Below are 24911 nucleotides of genomic sequence, written 5' to 3' on the forward strand. Positions count from 1 at the left end.
GAAAACATCGACCCCGAAGGAGTTGTATGCTGTGCCTGTGATGGGAGGAGTCGCGGCCCGTGGTGGTGTGTCATCCAATCCCTTTAAAGCCCTGTCTTTGACAGAGCCGCAAGCCCAAGTAAGGATGCGTGGATGTGTTCATTCAGCGGGGGGGCTGGGGTACAGTCGCATTTATTACATTCGAGCCCTGTGACCACGAGATACGCGTTTTAAGGCAACTCAAAGAACAAGTAGTGGCAGAAATCGATATTCGGTTTCCAAAAGATATAGAGTAACTCGAAAAGTAAACAACATGCGCAAATTGGATTATACCAAACTAGCTCGTCCCCCTGTGTGTCTGCGTTATGGGATGGGCGGAGCGGGCAGCCCGGATGTCCATCACAGAGTGTAATTCCGTGCACTGAGCTGGCTACCCTCGGGAGATATCTGCGGACAAGAAGGGGGGCAGCTCGAAGACACCTCAATGTTCTGTGGCGGATCTCCCCTCCCGGCCTGAAGAAGAGGGGAGGGACTGGGGGCCGACAAATGGTGGAAGTGCCCCGCTCTGGGTGTCCGGGCTGCGGAGCGGGGCGAATGGGCTCGAGGATGCTGGCGATATGAGCGGCACTATGGCTGCCCAGTCAAGGTAAGGGAAGCGAGAAACTTGGTGCTGTTTTTTTTGTGTGTGTGTGTGTGAGAAACCTGACATCTGCGTAAGAGTGAAATCCGTGAAGGTGTCGGGCCAGCGCTTGAGAATGCTGACACCGTTCCCGGGAAGTAGGGGCAGTGCCTACGTATGGAGACAGGTGGTGGCAGCCTTCATCGTGGGCATGTTGGAGCTTTAAATCTCGCTGCCTCGACTAGTACACATGTACAGCTGAGCCAGAATTGCCTGTGCGACCTGGCACTGGCAGCCTTCTCGTCAAACACTTTACAAGTCACATTGACCTGGTTTTCCTCGGTGTGTACTTTGTGTTCAGCAGGAGAGATTCACGCCCTTTCAAAGGCGTGTAAACCAAAATGCACAATCTGCTCTGCTTGGTGTTTTTATAGGGTGCGCTGAGGATTTGAGATTTTAGAATCACTAATTTTTCCCGTGAACAATGGATTTATTTTTAGATTTAAGCGCGGTACTTGCTTTTACGCAAGCGTTTTATTATTGATCTGTTGCTATCGGCACCTATATCGTTTTTTTTGTTCTTTATCTGCACGGGAATACGTGCGTGCGAGACATTGTTAAGGAATTGGGGGGCACATATTTTCTCACCTCATTGTTTGTGGTTTGTTGTGGAGGATTTCAGTGTTGGCAAATTAAGTCGTTGTGGAGTTTCCAGGTGTTTTCTACACGTTAATTTTATGCAGGTAATTGTATGTGTTGTCATATGCGCATGTCCACGCTCCTTCACGGAGCCTATGTTCGTACACACACACCCCGCCCCCCTGTCATATTCCCTGGTAGCCAATACTTTAGTTCGTGTGCCGTAATGACCATGCACAGTAAAGCCATGGCAGTATAACTACGCCTATAGATATACGCTATGTTATGCAAGGACCGTGGCTTCGTCCATAATTCGTGCAGAACCTTCGGTGCAACCCCTTTATTTGACCAGTTGAGTAAGGTGTATTGTCTATACCAAAACACCGTTTAAAGAGTTTTGACGTGCGACCCTATCAGGTTGCCTGATAGCAGAGGTTGTTGCCACAAAGAGTTGGGTGAACTGTTTACTTAGCAACTGTCCCGATTTTAGCTGCTTTTGGCAGCGTTCTTATTTGAGGCTTTCCATGACTGATTTACTAGGACTATTTTCAATTAAGTTTTATTCACAAATATATGTGGATTAAGTAATGTCTATTTGACCTCCGTCGTGTTCATGCTATAATCTTGTCCATTCGCTTTCCCAGGGAGCTAAATGGGTGGGTGGTTGTGCACTTGCTAGTTAGTGCCCCATTCTCTTCACTCACTATAGCTCACAGGCAGAGCTATCCATTGGGGAGAGATACGAACCACATAGAGCTTTGCAACGTCAGGGGTCAAGACCAAAAAAAAGTGGGGGGGGGGTCTCATTTAACATACCAATTAAATGTGAAGTCATCACAGCCCCATTCTCTCCCAACTCTACCTCATCTACCCAGCCTTCTCTCTGTCCAATTTACTCTCTCCACGTTCCTTTTGAAGCTGCATCATGGCAGTGCTAAGTGGTGTCAAGAACAATGCATTTGAATCCACTTTTAGCTAGTAACATGTTTTAGATTTTATTTTTTGTTTTTTAATCAATAAGATTTTTACAAAAGAGCATGGTGAAAGCAAAACATAGTTGCAGTATATACAAGTAGAGTTCTTATTCATAAGTCTGGTTTTCCAGTTGTCGCAAGGACTTTACGTTTTTTAGCTACAGTCTTTATGGAAGGTCTTGATGGTTGAGTCGGAAAAAGGAGTTTCACTGCGTATTGTATGATGTTTTAGATGTTATTTATCCATGGCACTTTCCTTATTCAGTAGTGCACAAAAAATAGTTACAATGGCCCACTTGTGTATTTTCACCATCCACCGGCATGTCCTTTTAAAAAGCAATATTTGCTGATATCTGTATCTCTAAACGACCTAGCCTGACATCAGTAGTGCATGTTTTTTACAGAGAGATCGAGTGAGCACGTGTGTTGAAATGTCCTCCATCATAGCTGTTCCTAGTTTCCAGAAGTTCCCTTAACTGCATCTAGCTTTTAAGGGTCCGTGTTGTTGCAGGGATTTACACAGTGCATTACTGCTCTCTGCATGGTCTCCAAGCAGTCTGGTATATTTGACAGATTGAGCCGAGGGAGTTGGGCTAATGCAAGGTAGATTTGTTGCTGTGTTGATGTGTGCAGTTCTGATGTACCCTTGTATTTTGTGCAGATCTTTCTTGGTGACCCGTGTCGAGGGCCTAGAGCCAAGTGTCCACATTCCTATAAGTCTGCCTGTCTGAATCTTTCCACAGACTAGAAAATTACTTCAGCTCAGTGTTGCCTTGTTTAATAATAAGCACAATGACAAAAGGGCCACATCGCACAAGGTAGGGGAGGACCTATTTATTCAAATAACGTCCACTAGCAGATGATGGCATCCCATTATATTCTCCCATCAGTCTAAATCTGATGTCTGAATGTATTTGTTATTTTGTGACCTATTACAGTTCAATCGCTTAAAAGCACACTTAAACGTTTAACAAGCATCTTAACAGGCTGTACCGTTTTTCAGTAACCCAAATTGGGAGAACTGTATTCCATGCATTCATTTGTTGGGCGTAAATAATTTGTATTATATATATTTGTTTTCCTGAAACATCTTTGGTTGAAAGGCACTTCTTACTGGTGATCCTTCAAGTGGTGGAACATTTAAACTTCATAAGGGTTGGAGGTGGCAGAGAGGAGGCCCCACGTTTATCATGTTGGGATCTCATGCCTTTGTATGGTGGAATGTTGGGTGAAAAGTGTGCTCTCCAACTGTCTGTCTACCTCTGACACTTACAGATTGCTTGAGATATGGAAACACTGCAACGGTAACCTTTTTCACAGTACACCTTTTAAATATCATGTTAACCCTGCACAACGGTGTGGTGTAGTCGTGAGCATGGATTAATTTAACACAAAACCTCTTTATATTTTGTCCTTTTACATTCTGCATCTTGGTCTTTTTACCAGGTCTAAAACATACTCTACCTTTTTTTTTTTTTTTTTTTTTTTTTTACCCAATTTCACGTGCAACTCTCCTTATCTAGCACTAGTTGCTCCCATGTCCTTCTCCATCAATGATTTTCCCAAAAAATAATCCACCATCTGATGACTCTAAGAAGGTTATTGCTCTGTAGTTTATTCCTCCACCTGCCAGTTTATAGATGTTGGCTGTGGTCCGGATCTTTGGGGCGTTTGACCACTTGATTATTGTAACATTTGCCAAACGTTTAAGGCCATTTTGTCATTAGTTCGTCTTCTGGACTCTGGCTAACTGATTTTGTTGTGTGTTGCATTTGCGTTTCTTGCCTGCTACTCCTTTCTATCCTAGGTGCTCCCAGGCGTGGAGAGATTAAGGAGGGGTGGGAGAGGTCAGATCTTTCCCACCCACCTCCGGACGAAACCGCTAAAGTGTCTGTTCCTCTCCCTTGTTGCTATCCGAGATGATCACTTTCCAAAGTATGCTCTTCAGTGGGGGGATAAGGGGACCATTGTGGATCATTGCGTCTTTGCAAACTCATTAGATGTCGGCACACAGTTATCTATTTCATAAATCATACTGATGTATTCCTCAACTGTTTCCTACTGATAATTGTTATGTTTATTTGAACGCTTTCTGAAATCTGGTCTGTGCCTTTAAGTGACCACGAGGTTTGTTTACTCGAAACCAAAGGCATTAGGGGGCTGATTCACAGAACGTTTTCCTATGGGAGTGCGCCATTATAAAACGCTGAATCAGCCCCTATATCTATACATGCAGTTGAAGCCGTAGATTGTGCAAAGAAGTTGAAATGCATTCAAGGACCTCCGAATCATGGAAAACCTGTGTAATCTTACTCTTGATGCTTACACCCCCTGCCACGTCGTTTTATTGTAGGAATCGGCAGCAGAGGCAGTATTGCACAGGCAGTATTTTTGCTGATTTGTAGTTGGTTCAATAAAATGCATTGCAAAGTCAAATGTTCAAAACGATCTTGGGCTAATTAACGCTTTGAGGGTGACCGTGTAAGCTTTTTCTTGTGAGGAGTGCCTGCCGTCCTCTGGTTTATGCAATAGAGCCGATTGGTCAAAGTAGTAAAAAAAATAAAGTCCATTATGGAGTTGTTGTTTTTACTCTGGTTTATCCATGCTTCTTTACCGTTTGCACGTTCTCTGAAGGAGATGAAGAGGTTAGGTTACAGAGAGGAGAAATGCAAGGTAGCGTGGAAGTACTCTGGTACTGCCTTCAGGTATGTTTCTAGGTAGTCTGTCGAGGACCCACAGCAGTGGTGGGCAAGCTGTGGCCCCCAAGATGCTCCACCCTCCAACCCTTTAGAACACAACAGAAAGGTTACCCTTATGACCCAAACTAAACGCCACAAGAGCTCCCACTTGTATGGGATAGACCACGTGATTTAACCTCATTTCTGTCTTGATATGCTGACACACTGGCATCAGAGTAATGGATGGTGAATACAATGGACTTAATTGCGTTTATTTTACAGGAATTGTGTATTTGTTTAATATTAAAACTCAATTTACTAACCGCGGTGCCCATTCTTTAAAAAAAAAAAAGAAAAGCGAGAATCTCTGGCTCCCATACAGGCCTGCCATGCCATATGAGGCACTCCTTGCAAACTGGTATCTCAACTGGATGGAAGGTCAGTTTAACCAGAGATCACTTGAGAGGATCGCAATATGCACACATCAAGCTAGCTCGCTGTTTGGAATCCTGCCTGGCCATATCTGCGGGTAAGACAACCGGCCACTTGCCAGGAAGGGCCAGGCTTATGCAGCACCCTGGGCTGTGTTCCAAGAGGAACGTGTACATGTGGATGCGACGGTTCAGCTGTAGACATGCTGCTTTTCTCTGACCCTGCTACGCCATGCCTAGGAAGTGTTAGCTTCTTATCGCACATGTTAGGTACAGATTTGCTGTTTGTATGCTCGCATACTGGTCTTTTTGGCTTACTGCACAAAAACCCAGATTCATTTAAAAGTGGAAAAGGTCGCTTTAATGTGACGGGCCAAAGCTTACAATTAAACGCTTACCTGGCTCCATGCCCTTACAGACTAACGAAATATTTAAACAACCAATTAACTAATTACACATTTTCATTTCCCCCAACAATTAAATAATTAAATAAAGCCCTTTCATCCCTAACTGTCCCTTGGACACTACCATCTCCTTACCCCTTTTCCAGGCGTCCCGCTTTCTCCCTGGGGCCATGCCCCTCCAGGCTCAATACCTGTTCCCCCAGGGTGGCCCGCTTGTGCAAACAGCACCACCCCATCCTCTCCCGTGTCATTCCCCCATTGTGCTTCCCTCCACCCACATCAAAAGGGGCCATGCCCCCGGCACCAGAAAAACCCTCCCCCGAGGTGTTCTTTCTGCCCCCCCCCCCACCACCAGTTTACTTTATTGCCAACTCTTTTACCAATCTCCCAGCCAAGAGCCCAGGTCCGCCAAATAGTGGTTGTTCCCATAAATCGACAAGTGTACACCATCCTCCCTAAAGATCATAAAGCCCTCATACACTATTTCCTTATGTTCCATCACCTTCACCACCACAGAGGCACAAAACTTCACCATTTCCCTGTTGATCCCCTTTCTAGCCCGCTCTATCGCTCCCTCGCTCCTTGCTCCCCTCCACACTCTGCGCGGCAACAACTTAGTCCATAACACCTCTGCTTGAGGCCACATTTCCCGCACCCAGACTAAATCCCTTTTCATTTTCCTTAGCAGTGCCACCCCCGTATCCCTTACCAGGTCATTCTCCCCCAGTGTGAATAATCAACCCCTCCGGCGCCCCATAGCGTTCCCGCTACCCTGCCAACATAGGCAGCAACTGGTCCCAGCGCAGGCCCCCTAACCCATGCCATCTTACCACAACATCCTTGTAGCTACACCCCAGTTGCCTGCCCATAACCCTTTTCTTCGCTTCTTTCCCAGCCCATTTAACAATTGAATGGCCGACAATCCACACTTGCGCCAACTCCCCCTCCTTTTGCACAGCATCTGAAAAAGAAATTACAAAATTACCACCACAATACATACAACCCCCACGCAGATGTCCGCCAACTTCTGCCACCTTCCTTCAAAATTCCCCTTTATGAAACTCCCTGACATACCCCTTGTATCTCCCAGACCTCCAACGCCCCAAACTTAATTTTTTCACCTTATCCTCCGAAAAACCCAAACTGTTACCCTCCGATGCTGCACCCATCCTGAATGAATGTGTACCAAAATCCTCTCCCTTTTCTCCTACTACTAGCAGAGCCTTCCGCAATACCCCCAAAACTTGTGCCGCTGAAACCGGCGACCCATCCTCATGCTTAAACACCAGGCCTGTCTTCCCTCCACACCGCTCCTTCCACGACCTGCCTGCCTGCACTGGGCATAAATCCTTGCTCCCCTGCCCCAACAAAACCCAGGAACCCTTCCCCTTCTGGTCCCTTTCAGACTTATTAATCTTGATGTCCAAACCCCCTTCTGTGATTTGCACATCTTCCCACTTCAATCCCCCAGGCCCCCCTTTTCCCCCCACCAACTCCGAAACCCGAAAACCCCGAAAAATAACCACATAAAACGGGTCGCAAAAAGCTCCCCCTCCCATATCGACCAGCAAACTCCCCCCTACTGCCTTAACCAACCTCTGCAGCAATTCAGCCGATATCGGCCTCCTCCTGTCCTTGTCCCTCTTACTTTCCCTTGCCCATCCTTCCAACATCCTACTCGCCATTTCCCCCCCCACTCGGCTGGAAACCCCAAAACCATTTCCCGTAGAAAGCAATTCCTGCTAACTTCCCTGCTATAGTTGCTCTTGACCAGCCCTTGTCCATGCACCTCAGAAGGAAGTTCATGACATCATCCCTCCTCCGCTCTTCCGCATCCCATCTACCCTTCCAACTACGCCCCCCCCCCCAATAAAATCCTCCCAGGCCCTCCTGTATGACTCCTTAGACGCCCCAGACAATGAACCCTCCACCAAAGCCAGCGCTCTCATCTTCCTATCTTCCACAGCTCCTCCGGAATCTGCTGCCCTTCCTGATCCGCATCTGGAGCCAATCCACGGAATCTCTGCCATTGAAAACGAGATAATGCATCAGCGATGTCTTTATCCTTCCCTGGCACATGTGTTGCCTTAAACACCACATTCAATTCCATGCAACGCAGCACAAACTCTCTCGTGAGTCTTGCCACCCTCTGATCCCTTGCTGACTGCCTGTTTACCACATGGACCACGCATTCATTGTCCACATTGAAATTCACTTTCCTATCCTGCAAATCCTTCCCCCACAACTCCAATGCCACCAGTAATGGGAAAAATTCAAGGAATTATATACTCCTTCCCTCCTTCAACCACAGATCAGGCCATTTCTCCGCACACCATTTTTCCCCCCCAAAACACTCCGAAACCTCCTGCTCCTGCTGCGTCTGAAAATATCTGTACTTTCCATGTCACCGGGTTTCCCTGCAACCACATTGACACCCCATTAAACTTCTCCAAAAAACGCAGCCAAATTCTGCAGTCCTCCCTCACTGACCCCGATAATCTTATCCGATGATGTGGGCACTTCGCTCCCACCATAGCCCTCAGCATGTTTCTACAAAACGCCCGTCCTAGGGCCATCACCTTGCATGCAAAATTCAAATGTCCTACCAATCTCTGCATGTCAACCAGCGTCATTTTCTTGGCCCCTACCGCCCGTTCCAGCAACACCACCAGTTTGCTCACCTTGTCGTGCGGCAAGCGTGAGGTCATAGCCACTGAATCCAGTTCAATTCCCAGAAATGTCAAAACTACTGCAGGCCCTTCAGTTTTGTCTTCCGCTAACGGCACACCCAACTCCTCCATTAGCTCCTGAAACAACTTTAGCATACCCTTGCACTCTCCCTCTCTATCTGCCCCGCTAATAAACACAAAATAGTCCAGATAGTGCAGCACACTCTCCCACCCGAGTTAAATGAAAAAACCCACTGTAAGAAGGAGCTGAATCGTTCAAACAGCACGCAGGAAATTGCGCACCCCATTGGCAAGGCTTTGTCTATGTATATGCGGTCCTCAAACTGCAAGCCTAACGACCAAAAATCCTCCGGGTGCACCGGCAATAACCTGAAAGCCGCTTTGATGTCACACTTGGCCATGAAGGCCCCCCGCCCTTCTTTCCTTACCAGCTCCACTGCCTGGTCAACACTTGCATATACAACCCCACATTCTTCCGGGGCAATGAAATAATTGACTGACATGCCCTCCGGCCATGACAAATGGTGTATTAGGCGAAGCTCCCCCGGAGCTTGGGCACCACCCCCAGTGGGGCTATAACTAAGTCACCCGGCAGGTCATCAAATGGCCCTACAATCGTTCCCGCCACTATTTCTTTGCTCATTTTATTCCTTACCACTTCAACATTTTCTTTGGCTGACTTCAGATTTTCAGCCCACCGGCGCACCCTTGGGCCCTGGTACCCCAATCTGAAACCTTGACTAAACCCCTCACTCAAAATCTTCGCCCCTTCCCTGTCTGGATAAAATTGCAACCATTTCTGCAGCACCCCCACTTTAATTGGCGTAGAAGCTTTTCCCCACAACCCCTCTGCCTGAACCTCTCCCCCTCCCCCTGTCTCCCTGTTGTAAACACTGCTTAAGAGGGTGTTTTCCTCCACACTTGCTACACTCGTGCCTGAACCTACACAGGGTCCTTGTGCAGCCGTCCTTATTAAACCCCCAACATGCCGCTGAGGACTGCCCTCGGCCTCCTCCCCCCGCCCCTTCATGGGCGGGGCGACCAAGAAAAGGCCGGAAAGGCACCGGCAGCCCACTTGCTGTGTGCAATGTCGGGGCAGGCCTCGTTGGGGCCATCCATTGCAGCCAAAGATCCATATCTATCTCCCCCCCCCCCCCCATACCGCCTGACTGTCGTCTGCCATTCTCGCTCTGAATTCCTCATCATACCTTACACATGCAAAGCCCCCAAAACTCGTGAAAGCCTTCCTAATGACGTCCATATATATAAGTAGGGCCACACAATGCTCAGGGAATTTTTCACAATAAACACTGGAATAAATGATAAATGCCGACGTCCAGTTCTCAATAGTCACTGGTACCCTTGGGCGCGCAGCCAGTTCCCTCTCCTCTTCTTTAGACCCCTCCTTAGCTCTCACTTCCCTATGGAGCAATTTAAAAACGTCTACAAATTCCCCCGCCTGAATCTTCTCCCTGGTCGCTGCCATCAAGTGCGCCCCCAACGGTTTTGTTATCCCCATGTATGGCAGTTTTTTTCTCCTTGCCTTTCACTTCAACCTCCTTTTCTTTTCCCTCGTACACCTCGAGCCCCAATGGCTCCACCACGTTGTCCGTTTGAATCTCCACTGAGCAAATGCTCTTCTCAACCCCCAAGGCTCCAATGGCCTGTACACCAACTTCTTTCCTTACCCCTTGCAGTCCAGACCCTTCATTTCCCATCCCCCTTCTTATGACCCCCCCTCTGCCATGCAGAAGACCATTCCCTTTCCCGCTCACCTCTTTCCACACCGGCCGTCTGCGGTCTGGCGTCCACACCAATGCTCCTCATCTCTTTTCTTAGAGGGCTCCTACTGCGGGAACAAAACATGTCAGCAGACTCACCCAGCCAACAGTTCCCTCACCTACCCCCCCCCCGACTGTCCCCCCTTGCACCTGCCTTTCCAGATCCCACCCCCAATATCTTCTCTCCTCCCCCCACCTTTCCCCCCTGCCCTATAACCTTCCCCCTCCCACTGCCCCACATAATCCTGCAAACCACCCTCCTCACCCCTCAAATACCATTGTGGCTGCGAGCTCGTGCCCCAGTCGAGTTGATCATCCTCCTGCGAGCCCGGGGCGTCCGCCCCGCCACTCCTTTGACGTCTTCTCGGCGGGGCCGTGGAAACCCCTGCCTGGTCCTCTTCTCTCGGGCGAGGCGTTCCGACCTCCACCCTGGAGTCCACATTGCTAGGGGCCGTGCTGCACCCTCTAGGCTCTCCGTGCGCTGACTGAGGAGGGGCCGTTCTCAAACCCTCTACCTCCACAGGACCCGCAGGGGCTGCGCAGCGCCCTCACTCCTCCTCCCCGGGGGGGCCGTTCCGCGCCCCACCCTATCCTCAATTGATGGGGACCTCTCCCTCCTTCGCCCACCCGCACTCTTCTGCAGGTATTTACCCCCTCTTCCCTGCCACCCTCTTCTGCGCCCCATCAATGGCCCCGCCATGGTTCGCTTGAGCCACCTCCTTTAGAGCGCTCGCAGCTTCCCTAGGGCTATCATTCACTCCCTCACCAGATGGCTGCCCCCGAAATCATTTCCCCCCCGGACGCCCTCTTGTCTAATTCCCTCCTCATCTTCCTGCCCCTGGATTCCCACACCTCCCCTCTACCCGCTGCGGGGGTGCACGCCACCACTGCCGCGAGAGCCCCATCAGCTGCCGCTCTACGCTGCGGTCTATCCCCCCTTATGGCCCCCCCCCCCCCACCCGTGACTTCCCCCACCGCCCCCTCCAGCTGGGCCTTAGATGCCTTGCTGATGATTTCCAGGGCCTCCCTCAGAGCCCTAGCATCAACCATCCCCTTCCTGCCTGCTCCCTGACCCACCATCGTGCACAACTAGTCTGATAGCGCACTGAAATATGTCTAGGCGCTCCCCAGCTAACTACGCCCCCGAGCCGGTACCTACCCGGGGAAACTTACCGCTAGCAGAATGGGGAAGTAAAGAAAATTGCGCTATAACCCTAATAACCTCAGAGAGTTAATTAACTCAAAATTACCGGCTATCACACGGGCTCTGATAATGACCCCCGGCCGCCCCCCTGCAACCAGTACGCCCCGGGCGGAGAGGGACCGGCACCGGGTGCTGTGGACCCTCAGGTGACCGCCACCTGCAACATGAGGGATGTGCCGTTTCCCTACTCCCCGCGGCACCCCACAGGCAACAAAAAACCCGGGCAGGGAAAACCGTGGCACAAACCGAAAAAAACGCCCGACAGGATCAAAGAGACACGCCGTCGGCGGCTCCGGTAAGGGGGGGGGGGGTGTAACTTATTTACGATACCCCCGTAATACTGAAGTGTTCACCAAAACACCAACTTTTATTTTTTTTTAATTTTCTTTTATATAATACCGCCGCAGCTATAACTCCCCACTACCTGCAACTATACCTGACCACCCCCCGCCACTAACACCTGACCAGACCCTACCTCACCGTCTCAAACTCGACACCCTAGGCCCAGCTACAGGGAAGTCTCGGGAGCAGGCGAAAGGACTTTACAATCGCCAAGTCCAACCGTCACCTGCCTCCCAAACCTTCCCTGGCTCCTTAAATACCCCGGAGAGGCGCTCTGCCCCCACGGCCACTCGCTGGCCGTGTGCAGCGCCAAAACCTCCCCCCTTTTGTTCTTGTGGCTGTTGATGGGTACATTTAGAGAGAAAAAAAGTAAAGCCATGGAACAGGCTTCTTCAAAGCCCCCCTTTAGTTGCCAATACCAGTCTCTCACCTGGCTTTCAGTGTGACAAAAACTGGTATTTATTGGACATTTGAATAATTGTATGTACATTTGCTAAATATAGACATGCTGAAAAGCTGTCGTGCTTGCAGCCGTCATTCCTTGTAATATGACTCGTATGGGTTGGCAAAATAGTTTAGAGGGAAATCCTTGCTAGAGTTTTGAGATCAGACTTGCTTGTTGCTAATCTAGCATTGTTTCCATCCACGTGGACCGTCGTAGATGAGTTGTACTATTTTCTTTCCACTGTTTATTGAACAGACCTTTTTAGATGCATTTTTTTAAACGTCTTTTTATTAACATTTTGAATCAAAATAACACACCATTGGAAAAATCAATAGAGGTGGATGTGTGGTTATAAGAAGAAATCCTAAAGCACGTTTGCAGGTTGTGTATGGGAGAGTTCTTCATACTGAACATATTGTCCTTCCATCCCGCTGACCACCCGCCCACCCACTTAGGCTGGTTTCACCATGGTCTGATTCTTCCGAATCGTGAACTGTTAACCCCCCAAAAAAACGGACCCCCTGCACCCCTGACTGAGTTGTTTGACTTGACCTTTAAATTTGACAGGCATTTTGAAAATGCACAGTTCCTCATCGCCAAGTGGACACCATAACCAAGCATAGAATTCTACTTTACAATTTGTATTAATCTGACTAACGTATCAGACAGACCATTTAGAGCATTCACACTGTGGTATCGTCTTCACCGTCTTGGGTATATGATAGATATACACGCAGAGGGCCCCAAATGTCCTTAGGCCTACACACTGTCGACACAGACCGGACGTACTGTTCTTCGTTCTCCTGGACATATAAGTGTCTCAGCCAATTCTTGTGGTTTGGGGCTGTTTTGGCTTTCCAGGCCTGTAATATATTCCTCTTGGCGACTGCCCCTGCAACAGCTACAAAACGACGAGTCTTAACTGGTGCCTTGCCAATGTCGCCCAGTAAGTACTTCAGCGGGCTTGCAGGTATTGAAAGCCCGACGATGTCTCTGACTGTCAATGTAATTTCTTCCCAGAATGCTCTGACCAGGGGGCAGTTCCAATACATATGTATAGAGTTCGCTGTGATCGAGTTGCATTTGGGACAGTGAGCTTCCCTTGCTGGGTCGAATTTGGATGCATTGTGTGGTGTAATGTGTAGGTGATTCAGGATCTTGAATTGTATTAAATGAAAGTTGGAGCTAAGCGAGATCCATTTAGTGTGCTGGCAGTATCTGGGCCATTTGGTATCCTCAATAGTGATTCCCAGGTCTCGCTCTCATTTTTGTTTCATACAGTTTTTGGAAGGAGTATGCTCTTGGGCTGCTCTGTATATGCTAGATATTGAACCCGTAAAACCATATTGCGTCATAATTGCCGTTATGAATTGGTGAGGTTCTGGGGCATCTGGAAGTGTGGGCTTTTTTTTATTTTACTTATTTATTTTATTTTTTTTGCATGCCGCGTTTAGGCGGTAGTATTGTAGGGTTATGATGAGACCTGCGCCTAGCTTATCTTGCACAAGCTGCAGTGTGGCGAACTTGCCCTCGGGTTACAAATCCCATCTCTTTATTGGGGTCCCATCTTTTCTGAAGTGCGGTGTCGAACGTGGATTCTAACCGAGGGTAGTGCCACAAGGAGACAAATGGCCAAAATGGAAATTCGCATCTCACCATAGCAAATGGTGAGCACTAGGCTCATACCGTAGTGGCCACTGGGTCTATATATGTGATATTCCCCTTGACTTTACTAAACGGCATCGCCTGAATATTGGAGGGGGGCTGCTGCAAACGTTTCGGCCCGTACATGGGCATGTGGTTCGGCTGTGGCTGGCCAGTATCGAGTAAAATGAGCCTGAGCTGCATGATAGTAGTGAATAAACTGGGGCAGTCAGGCCGCCAGTTTTGTATCTGTCGCATCTTTTGCCAATTGAACCTGACCGATCTCCCTCCCCACACAAAGGCAGTGGAAAGTTTTTGAAAGAATTCCCTTCCCGGTCAAATGGGGACACCACAGAACAAGTAAAGGAGTTTAAGGACCACAACCATTTTAAGCAGGGCGACCCGGCCATATAGAGATATCAGTAATGCCCCCCAGATTTTGAGTTTTTGCTCAAGGGGGTATAAATAATCTTCATGATTGTTGGTGAAGAGTGTTTGTCGGTCGACATTATTATTCTTAGGTAGCGCGCAGTAGTGGGGGACCACTTAAACCCAGTTAAGGCCGGGGACTGTAAGGTGGATGGAGTCAGCGGAATAATCTGACTTTATTTGGTTTATCTTGTAGCCAGAGTAAATTGAGAAAGTGGATACTTCCTTAATGATAGGGGGTAGGTGTGACTCAGGATATCTGACATATATCATTGTGTCATCGGCGTATAACGAAAGGAGCTGTGGGGAACCTCTGATACGGATGCCCCTCCATGTGTGTTCGTGTCTGACCTTGGCCGCCATACCCTCTATGGTAAGGGCAAATATGTAGGGGGAGAGGGGGCAGCCTTGGCGGGTGCCTCTCTCTAAAGGGGATGACATGATATTGTTTGTTCTCACCACTGCAAGCGGCTGATTATATAGCACTCGTATATACCCTATAAATGTCGGCCCAAACCCCATTTTCGCTAGGATCAAAACATATAGTTCCATGAGATAGAATCAAACGCTTTTTCTGCGTCTAGGGTGATTGCGGCAGCTTTGGTTTTGGGATCAAGTTGTGATGTGATAGCAAAAAACCTCTGTAAATTCAGTGCTGTTGAGCGTGTTGGAATAAATCCCGATTGGTCAGTATGGATCAATTTATTCATTGATGGGGTCAGGCGTTTAGCTATTGGTTTGGCGTAAATGTTGGTGTCTGTATTGATGAGGGATAAAGGGCGATGGGATGAGGTGTCTTGGGGGGGGGGGGGGGGGCTTGTGCGGTTTAAGTAGGACTGAGATCACTGCCTCCCTCATGGTGGTTGGTAATATACCCCTCTCAAGAGTATCTTCCCAAACTTCGAGTAGTCTAGGGGCCATTTCGGCCTTGAATGTTTCGTAAAAGTTGACTGGGATCTCGTCCGATCCCGGTGCCCTGCTCGCTCGTAAATCGGCTATGGCTTGTTCAATTTCTTCAGATGTCAACGGAAGGTCTAGGTTTAGCTTCTCTACCTCATCTAACCTGGACAACGGGATGGTCAATATAGCCTTTGAGATCTTCTAAGTGGACAGTGTCTGCATTGGCGTATAATGTGGAATAGAACTGTTTGAACACTTCGTTGATTGCCTCTGGGGATGTCTGTACCGACCCAGTGGAGTCGTAGATGCTGGTGATTTGTCTAGCTCCCATCTCAGCTTTGATCAGGGTCACCATTGATTTGCTGGCTTTGTTCCCATCACCATATCTACGTGCCCGTATGGATTGGGAGATGATCAGCTAGGCCTTTATATATGTCAATTTGAGCCTACATTTTCAGTAGGTGTTCCCTCCCCTCGTTAGCGGGCTGCTGGAGTTCGAGATTGCAGAGTTCTCTTTCGGCCTGGGTAAATTACCTTCTTATGTCCCTCGAAATGCCATAGGATGTCCCCATCGGCTGACCGCTCAGCCACACCTCGAATGACTCCCAGACAGTTTGCAGGGACTGTACTGATCTTTCGTTACGCAGAAAGAATTCCTCTCTTTCAACTCGGAGGTGCTCTACAACTGCTTTGTCTCTCAGCATATTAGGGGGCATTAGCCAGCTTCTGGTAGTACGGGACATACTGCTCGATAACAGCCGTAAGAGAACCAGGGAATGATCCGACAATGTCCGCAGAAGGATGTGACAGTTCTCCACTTCAGCGATCAGCTCGGGTGAGCATAACCAGTAATCACTCCTCGAGCTGGAGCCATGAGCCCCGGAGTAAAATGTATACTCTCTTTCTAGTGGATGTAATTCGCGCCAAGTATCTACCAGAGGTAGTGTGACCAGTGCTTGCTTCAGTGTCAATGCCGCTTTAGTAAGCTGTTTGCAGTGTCCTGTGGAGCGGTCAAGACCTGAGTCCAGTATAAGATTGAGGTCACCACCCCATATCACTGTTGCCGTGCCAACAGGTGACAGTAACTCCACCATCTGGAGATAAAACGCCGGGTTGTCCAGGTTTGGTCCGTAAGTATTCACGAGGATAATATCTTGGTTGTGTAGTTGCCCCCATATGATCGCATGGCGACCTTCATCTAATGGATTTGGTAACCTGAAAGTTTAGCCGTTTGTGCACTAATGTGAGTACTCCTCTTGCCATTGTGGAGTAGTTTGTGGCCACTTTAACTGGTCCCCAATTTCGCACAAATGTGTTGATCTTTTTCGTGGCGTGCGTTTCTTGGAGGAGGATGTCCACCTTGTGTCGGTTCGCATATGCCAATATCTTTCTTGCCTTTATCAGATGGGCTAGCCCCCTGATGTTCCAGGTGAACAATTTAACTCCTTGACCCTCAGTTGCCAGTAGGGACGGTGTCATAGTCTTGCCATGATCTGAGCTTTTCTGATTGGGGTGCTATCATACTGGTATTTCTCTTGTCCATGCCTGTGATGGTTTCGTCCCCTCCCCGAAGAGATACATTTCATTCGGTAATGTGATCCATCTTGCTTACTGCAAAATGATGTGCCATGTCTGATAAAACTCGTGGGCAACAGGCCATGAAGTCCCAAGTCCCCCCTACCTCACTATCCCCCCTCAACCCCCCAACTGGACAGTGTAGACCCCAAACATAACTTAAACTATTGGGCGGCCCTGGTTGGTGAGTTTGTCCTTGTCCCTCTACCGACCAGACCTTCCGATGGCCGCTGTACCGTAGTTATATGAATCCAGGTGACAGTCGTTCAAGTGTTCGAATTGGATTGTGAACTCTTGTCTGTCTGTGTTAGCGGGATATTATGTTCAAAGTACCTCAAGGCCTCCTCCGGTGAGTCGGAGAACTGCGCCCTTCCCTCACGTTGAAGGTGTAATTTGGCAGGGAAGAGCATTGCGTACGGGATTGAGCGCGCTCTAAGAACTTTCTTGACATGGTCGAAGGTGCGGCGGGCGGCCTGTACTCCGGTGGAAAGTCAGGATATATGTGTATCCTATTGGAATCGTACAGTAATGTGCCCTTCTCTCTGGAGAGACGGAGGATCATGTCCCTGTCGCGGTAATTAAGGAGACGGGCAACAACAGTGCATGGTGGCGCCCTAGGTTTAGGAGGAGCAGTCACCGCACGGTGGGCCCTTTCTATTAAGAATTGTTGCGAGAACTGGGCCTCCGGGAAGACAGTGCGAATTACCTCCTCTAGGTACACCTCCTTTGGGGCATTGATTTGTTTTTCTGCCAGCCCGACTATTCTTATATTATTGCGGCGTGACCTAGATTCGAGGTTGTCACACTTCATTTGTACGTGGGAAAGGCACTTTTTGATGGATTCAATATCCTTGCCATGGGTTGTAGTCACATCCGCTACTGTACTAATTCGAGCCTCTGCCTCAGCTACTCGCATGTTAACCCGGTGTAAGTCGGCCTTGATTGATGCCATCGTGGACCCTATTTCGTGCAACGTAGAGTTTACTGTCTCAAAACCAGCCTGGAGGGCTGCCATATATGGGTCCGGTGTGACATTCATTGGGCACTGAGGGACTGGTTGGCTGGTATGCAAGATTTCGTCATTCCTACCCTCCTGTGCAGTATTCATAAATGCATCCATAGGGCCTTTTTTGTTGGATTTGTTGCCTCTGGTCATGCCTTCTGTTGTAATGCGTTAGTTGGGTCGCTGAATCCGGGATGACTTGCAGCGGGAGGGGGATCAGGTGGCTTGAAATCGAATGTTATGCCTGCGGCAGCCCTGGTATATAGTAGCCCTCCTGGTCCAGTCCGACAATAACTACAGGGTGTGGATGGCTGCCAGGTCACATGTCAACCACAGTGCACTCCACTCAGTGCAGTTCCAATCAAGAGAGTACGCTGTCAAGCGAATAATCCACTAGATTGATGTCCCGTGAAATTAAGGATGTGGATAGGTGGATCTCGCCTCCCGGGTGCCCTAAGCCTCAGTTCCACGCAAAGTTTTGATCAGTATGGATGCAGGGCCAGCTATTAGCGCGTGCCGTTGTATCCCCTCTCACACCGAAGTTGCACCTACCTGGCGGCTTGTTCATGGAAGGTGGAGGGCTCGCCCTCGACCCAGCAGGCCGGCTGCTCGCTCACAGTGCACATGGCGGCTGCTGGGGAGGGGATGCCCGCTCCACCCGCTATCAGGCATGAGCCAATCAACCCCCACCACACGTGGCAGCCTCCAATGGATGGATGATTTCCTCACCTGCCGCGCAGTTACGGACAGCGGGCCTCGCCGATGTGATGAGACCTGGAGCTTCTGTGGAAGGCAGGAATTTCAGATTACTGTGGATGGTTGCCGAGGGGCCCCAAAACAGTCTGCACCAGGGGTAGAGCTGGCGGCTAGAAGGGGGTCGCCCCCCCAGCTCCGCAAGACCTCGTATGGGGCTGGAAAAGAGGCTCTCCAGCGCTCTCAACCGCATCAGATCTCGGAGGGGGGGGCAAGAGGGCAGCCCAATGCGGCCGCCTGTACACAGAAGAGAGCCCGCAGGTTTTCCAAGGTGAGGGTCTTCAGGGAATCCTTCAATGGCTCTGGGGGGGGGAGGGGCAACAGCCCGCCGTGGGCAATCACCACAGAGCCCTGGCCCCAATCTATGGCCGGAACGAAGATGATGGAATGGGGGATAGTCCGCCCTCACTCACGCAAGACAGTAGTTCAAATGGGGAGGGAAGCTCCGCCCGCACCAGCTCGCCCTCAGAGGAAGCAGAACCACCGCCGGCCCTGGCCGCTCACTCGCACTCCGCCCCGCTTTCAGCCGCCGAAGCCAAGAATCACCAGCGGTTGTCCAGCGCCAAGGCTCCCAGCAGGCGCGCGGTCCAGGTCCCGGAGGGGGAGCGGCGGAGGGTACAATGAGGCCGCGGCACTCAAGCTGGGAGCCCGCAGCTTCTTCAACGCAATATTACTTCACAAATGACCAGTCCTGGGCAGCTCGAGATGGAACGGAAGGTGCACCAGGAGCTCAGTGTCACAGCACGCATGGATTTTGTTGTTGTTCACACTGGATCCGCAGGATTTCTAATCGGATTTGCAGGTTACGGCGCAGCTGCTGAATCAGGCGGCAATTACTGACGGCGGCCAACGGCGCTCCCTAGATGTTTTTACAAGTTCTTTATTTATAATGGATGGCCCAAGAATTTGAAAGTGAGTGCAGTGCTTCTCCCACTCCCCCTCTGTAAGTTATATCCGTCTTGATTTGACGGAGATCTACACACCGGACATCTCTTGTATGGTACGTACATTTGGTTAAAATGGGTTTAAGTGGTGCTTGCAGCGCTGTATGTGCATTCTTTGGTGAAGGAGGCACATGAGCTTGATTGCACAACAGATCTTGTTAGAGAAGGCAAAGGGCCTGTTCCATCCGAATAGTAAGGGCCTGTTCCATCCGAATAGTAGTCTGACTACTGCTTTTCACGACACCATTATTAGATCTATTAGAGAGACTTGCGTGTAGTAAGTACTACCATAGTAAAAAGGCAGAATTGGGATACGACTTAAACATCTGGCCGAGGAAGGCACCTTATTCAGCTACAGTATGCCTCATTCTGATGATCCTCGAGGGTTCACTCCAAATATTCTCCTGATTCACTGCATGAAGTGGGGTTAGACAAGCGAATCGTGTGGAACCAGAGTTGTCATGCTTGTCACAGCTTCATGTGATCAAGCCATATACCTTTGTGCATACGGTGAAGATCAGTAATTGTGACGTCACTGAAAAGAAAAAAAAAGTGGCTGTCAATACTGTTGATCATTACACAATGCACATTTATTAGCCGGCGCACTCCATAGGAAATCAAACTCTTCTGTGGACATTGGATTGCTGATCCTGCGGGGAGATGTGAGCATTTCCTAAATTGTGTAAACCCCAGGGATACTCTGGTTTGGGAGGCGCTATAGCCCCGGGTCTTTGGGTTGGAGCCCTGGATAGAAGCTCAGGGGCTACAACCAAAATGCTAACTAGCCCAGAGTCCCGCCAGTCCTGACATTACCTTAACCACTGATCTTTTCCAGACCCAGCAACAGTTGAGTCCTGCACGATGCTAGAAATCCTTTCAGAATGAGCTCTGTGGGAAAGGGCACAGGTTTCCTGTGTCCTGTGGGAGTCTGGTGTTGACAGCGTAGACTGTGTCACATGACACTGGATAGTGAAGCGGAGTTTCGTTACAGTCTACAATGTATTCCAAGTCTGTCAAGGCAAAGTAAGTTAGAAAAGGTACCTCGGATGTCTATCACCAGCTGTGCAGCACAAGACTGGCAGTGACTACATCGGTGTTGGCAGGGAATGAGGTAAGCAGGAAGGGGTTTGCATCTCAACTAAGTTAGATTTGCGTCCTACATTGATTTTTTTTTTTTCTTATTTTGTTTTTTTATTGTGACAGCTTAAAAAGAAAACGAACACCATTCTCAGTAGTGGAGAGGCGCATGCATTTCCTTTATATCCATATTGAAGAGAAGTATGCATCTGTGCGTCATCTGCACGCTATTGCCCTGCGGATAATTAGGCTGCAGGTTCCACACTCGACGACATCTAACTGGCCCCTTTTACATTTAGATGTAGCGTGCGTTTTGCTCTGGTGATATAATGCTGAGGGTGAAAGGCGACAAATGGTTTTTCAGTTGTATTCTTGTTTCCAGATCAGTGCTGGTTGAAATGAAGACCAAGAGACTAAAGTGTCCCTGGGATTGATGACAAAGTAGCAAAAAAGAAAGCCTAAAATATTAGTCTCCTCAAATATTAGTCGATACACGTTCCAAGTATGCAACATAAAGGTGAGGCCCTTGATCGCCTGTCTTGGTTTCACATGCCTGAAGTATAGTATTTTGCTTACTCATGGATTGTAAAGTGACCTTTTTTATTTAAGACTAGTTTCATTAAAACAAATTAAAAATGTGCTTGTGTTTTAGTAACGTATACACACAATGTTTGAGTTACTGCTGCGTGAATGCAATGTAAAAATCCTTTATCTTCTGCCTAAGGTGCACAAGAGTATTACTGCACCTCCGGGTAGGCCAATTGTTTCTTCTATGGGTTCCCTTCTGGATGTTGGATCTAAATATCTCGACACGTTTTTACAGCCGTTTGCTCTGGATTGGAGCTCTTATGTGAGAGATACTTCTGACCGTTTGAGAAAATTAGATGGGTTTGTTTGGGCACAGCATTATTTGTTGGTTTTCGTAGACCTGGTTTCCCTCTATTCAAGCATTAACTATCAAGCTGGTTTAGATGCTTGTGAATTTTTTTCTTAAAATAATGTCTATTAGTTTTAAACAGAATGAGCTATTACTTGATTTATTGTCCTTTATTTTCTGTTTGAAGGTTCTACAGGCAAAAAAGAGGTACAGCCGTGGGCTCTTCTGTGGCTCTGATTTATGCCAACTTATATCTTGGGATGTGGGGGAAATGCACAGCCTGATCTTCTATATATGATAGATTTGTGGATGATATAGTTGTATAGTTTTGCTGTATTGACGACCTATCCCTTATTTGGGGAGGGTCAGTGGACAAATTGGTTGAATATGCCACATTATTTAACTAACAACTTTAATCTAGTATGAACCTTGACCAGCGATGCCAAAAAACAGGTATTTTTGGATGTGTGATTTTGAAATGTTGAATTGGTAAGCAGTCTATATTGCAAACCCACCTCTGTGAATAGCCTACACCATGACAGGAGTTTCCACCCTCAACCTTTAAATCGTATATCCTTGGACAAATAAATTGTTCAAGGGTCTGATTTTGTTCGAGAGTCCAGTGTTACGGGTGACTGTTTCAGATCTAGAGGTTATCCTATCGGTATGACCACCGGTACATTTGAGAAAGCGAATTGTTTACGTCATGCCTTACTTAATGGTTCAAAAAAGGTGGTCACTGATGGACCCATCGCGTCCATAACCAAATATAGTACACAAGCCACCAATTTAAAGAGAATTCGGTTCTGAAATTGGACAGATATTAGTCTGTCCATCGGCTTGCATTGACAAGTCACTTTCTCCAAAGCTCCTTCCATTAAGGATATCATAGTGCCCATTATGATTGCAGCTACCAAAAACGAATGACTGGTGATCTCAGAATAAGAAAAATGGTTTCCATCTGTGCGGGAAATGTAAAGTATGTAAATTGGACATCTGCACTTCCACTTTACTTTCTTTAAACATGTTAGCTGGGATATTAGGAATGATATTGTTTGACCAAATGTGTGGTTTACAAGATTCTATGCCCCTCCAATATTGCCTATAAAGGATCTACGATCTGCTGCTTAAAACTTGGGATCCTCAAACTATCGTGCCATTAAAAATTTAATGAGAATTAGCCTTTGGCTAAACATTTTGCCGAGAAACATTCCCGTAATCCTGACTGTTTTTTCCTTTTTGGGTTTGGTCCATGGCCTTGAACATGCACGTAAAGGCAATCTGACTTCAAAGTTGTGTCATTTTAGAATCTAGGGTGATTATTATGTTTTAATACTCTACAGCCTCACGGTCCTAATGTGGACAATTGATTGCATGTCTTTCTTGAGTGACTTACTGATTAATTGTTGATTATGAACCGTATGTCTTCTGTTTTTTATTTACAGTCCGAATTTTCTTGTGATCTGTGGGTTCATATGGGATATCTCGATTGTACTTTGTCATTAAAGTTATGACCACTTGGGCTATACTCTGCATTCGGTTTTTAGCCCTCTGCGGCTTTATTTGCAAAATTACTCTAACTTGTATTATGATGTACTGATTTTTCTAGACTGCAGTGCTGCATTATTTTATTTTATTAATGCTTTCCCTGTAATTCTTTTACTATTGCATTTTTTTCAGTCAAAATTGTTAGTTTTACTTGCACTTTATAGAGCAATCCATCCATTTCCTTATTAGCAAAACTGTTTTTACTTGTGGGAATATCATGACCAAGGACTTTCTTATTTGCAATATTATGTTTTTATTTTAATAGATTTTACTGAATGTTTTGTACAAGTTGGCCGCCATAGTGTGTTGTCTGCACTTCTTTTTTTTTTTTTCTTTTTTTTAATAGGTTTTCATATTTAAGTGGTATCACCCGTTCCCACCCTTGGAACGGGTGCTTAACTGCTGGGGTCTGAGTTAAAAGCCAGAGTGTAGTGAGGGCCCAAGGACGTTATCACACGTTCCAGCCCCTGGAATGGGTGCATAACGCTACAGGCACCCTGGGTTTCCAATCCGGAAACCCGGGGTGCTAAGAAAAATTGTATTTTTATTCAATGTTTGAAAATACTGGCACAAGATGGGCGCCATGGATCTGGAATGCGGGGCTCCAATACAGAGCCCCTCTTACATTTCCGTGGCAGCCACGGAGCTACAACAGCCGCCGAGGTAAATTGGGTGGGGGGGGACGGGTACATTTTAAAAGAAAAGGGAGGGTCTGGGGAAGATGGCTGGGCAGGGGAAGTAACCTCCAGGTTAAATGGAACGTGGGCTTGGATTGGTAGATTCAGCCCGCGATCCAAGGAACCTGAGATTGGCTGCTTCCCACGGGTGCTAATAGTCCTTTCTTAATGTTGTCAAATGGATGTGCTGTGATCAGATGTGCTGTGATCACGTCATGTTTTACATTTCCTGTTGCTTTTAAATATTCGCTTGTCTGATTCACTGTCTACTTCACCTGACTCCCTTTGGGGGTGCATTGCGTGGCGTACTTGCCAGTTATGAAGTTTCCTCTGCCATGTTTATATTTTTATGTATTGAAGATATTGGATTAAATTAGCACCTTTACCAGCTTTAGTGTCTGAGCCCTTGTTCAACGTAAGAGTTCCACTGCCTTAGCACTTTTGCAGGAGCACATTCTCGCATTTATGCGTCCATAGAATCCGTGGACTGGAGAGTGCAAAGATCAGTAAGAACCAAGTGCATTACATGAGTACTTTTTTTTAAATGTATTAAAAAAAATATATATATATATATTTTTTTGCAGAGTTTTCAGTGGCCTTTATTTGAGTGAGTAATGTTTCTCACCTGTGTTAGGCGTGGGGTGAAGTGGGGATGGTACCATTGTTCAGGTCCCTTGATGGGGTGGGCACAATCTTTCACTGGTTCGCCTGACATCTGCTAGAGTCCTTCTCAAGTTCTTCAGAAAACAAGAGCATGCATGTAAAATTGCTTCACTTTTTTTCCTTGGAAAGCTCAAATGTGCACTCGCCAGGGGGTGGACCACAACAGTGCAAATCGCTTTGCACACAAAAGGGTGGTGCCGCCAAAGTAGACGTTCCCACACAGGAAAGGTCCTACCTTGCGACGTCCGTTAAAACCTTAATAACTGTCTGACGTGTACAGCATGGGTGTTGATGGCGTTAATGACCTGTGTTTTTAGTTGAGCCTGGAAGCCCACAACTTGTTTTTGTTTTTGTTTGTGGCCATCCATATGAAAGTGGTTAATGTTTACTGCAACGACCTCAACCGCAGATTTGAAAGGTACTCTAAATCAGCATTTGTCCTGCACTGAGAAGCTGCGTCTAATTATGGATGTCTACGTGCACTTGTGAAGCATCCCACAACGTCACTAAAAATACATAATTCAACTTTTCTCTATGTGCACTTGTTCTCTCGCCTATCTCAATACTGGAGTGACTGAGAAGTGGCAATGACATCAGCAGCTTCTTCAAAACTGTGACCTACATAAATATCTGGA

At 47.7% G+C, this 24911-nt stretch overlaps 1 protein-coding gene across 2 annotated transcripts in view; it reads left to right on the forward strand.

Moving 5' to 3' along the window:
* Positions 1 to 257: 257 nt before the first annotated feature.
* Positions 258 to 24911, forward strand: part of AFF1 (ALF transcription elongation factor 1) — an 811017-nt gene continuing 786363 nt past the window's right edge. For both annotated transcript variants that reach the window (XM_069630442.1, XM_069630443.1), the window contains exon 1: positions 258 to 625. In XM_069630442.1, the coding sequence (XP_069486543.1) occupies positions 597 to 625 (29 nt within the window). In that variant the 5' untranslated portion in view covers positions 258 to 596. The remainder of the gene's footprint in view (positions 626 to 24911) is intronic.

The sequence above is a fragment of the Ambystoma mexicanum genome, chromosome 6q (assembly GCF_040938575.1).
Source record: "Ambystoma mexicanum isolate Mex_15411 chromosome 6q, UKY_AmexF1_1, whole genome shotgun sequence".
Classification (NCBI taxonomy): Eukaryota; Metazoa; Chordata; class Amphibia; order Caudata; family Ambystomatidae; genus Ambystoma; species Ambystoma mexicanum.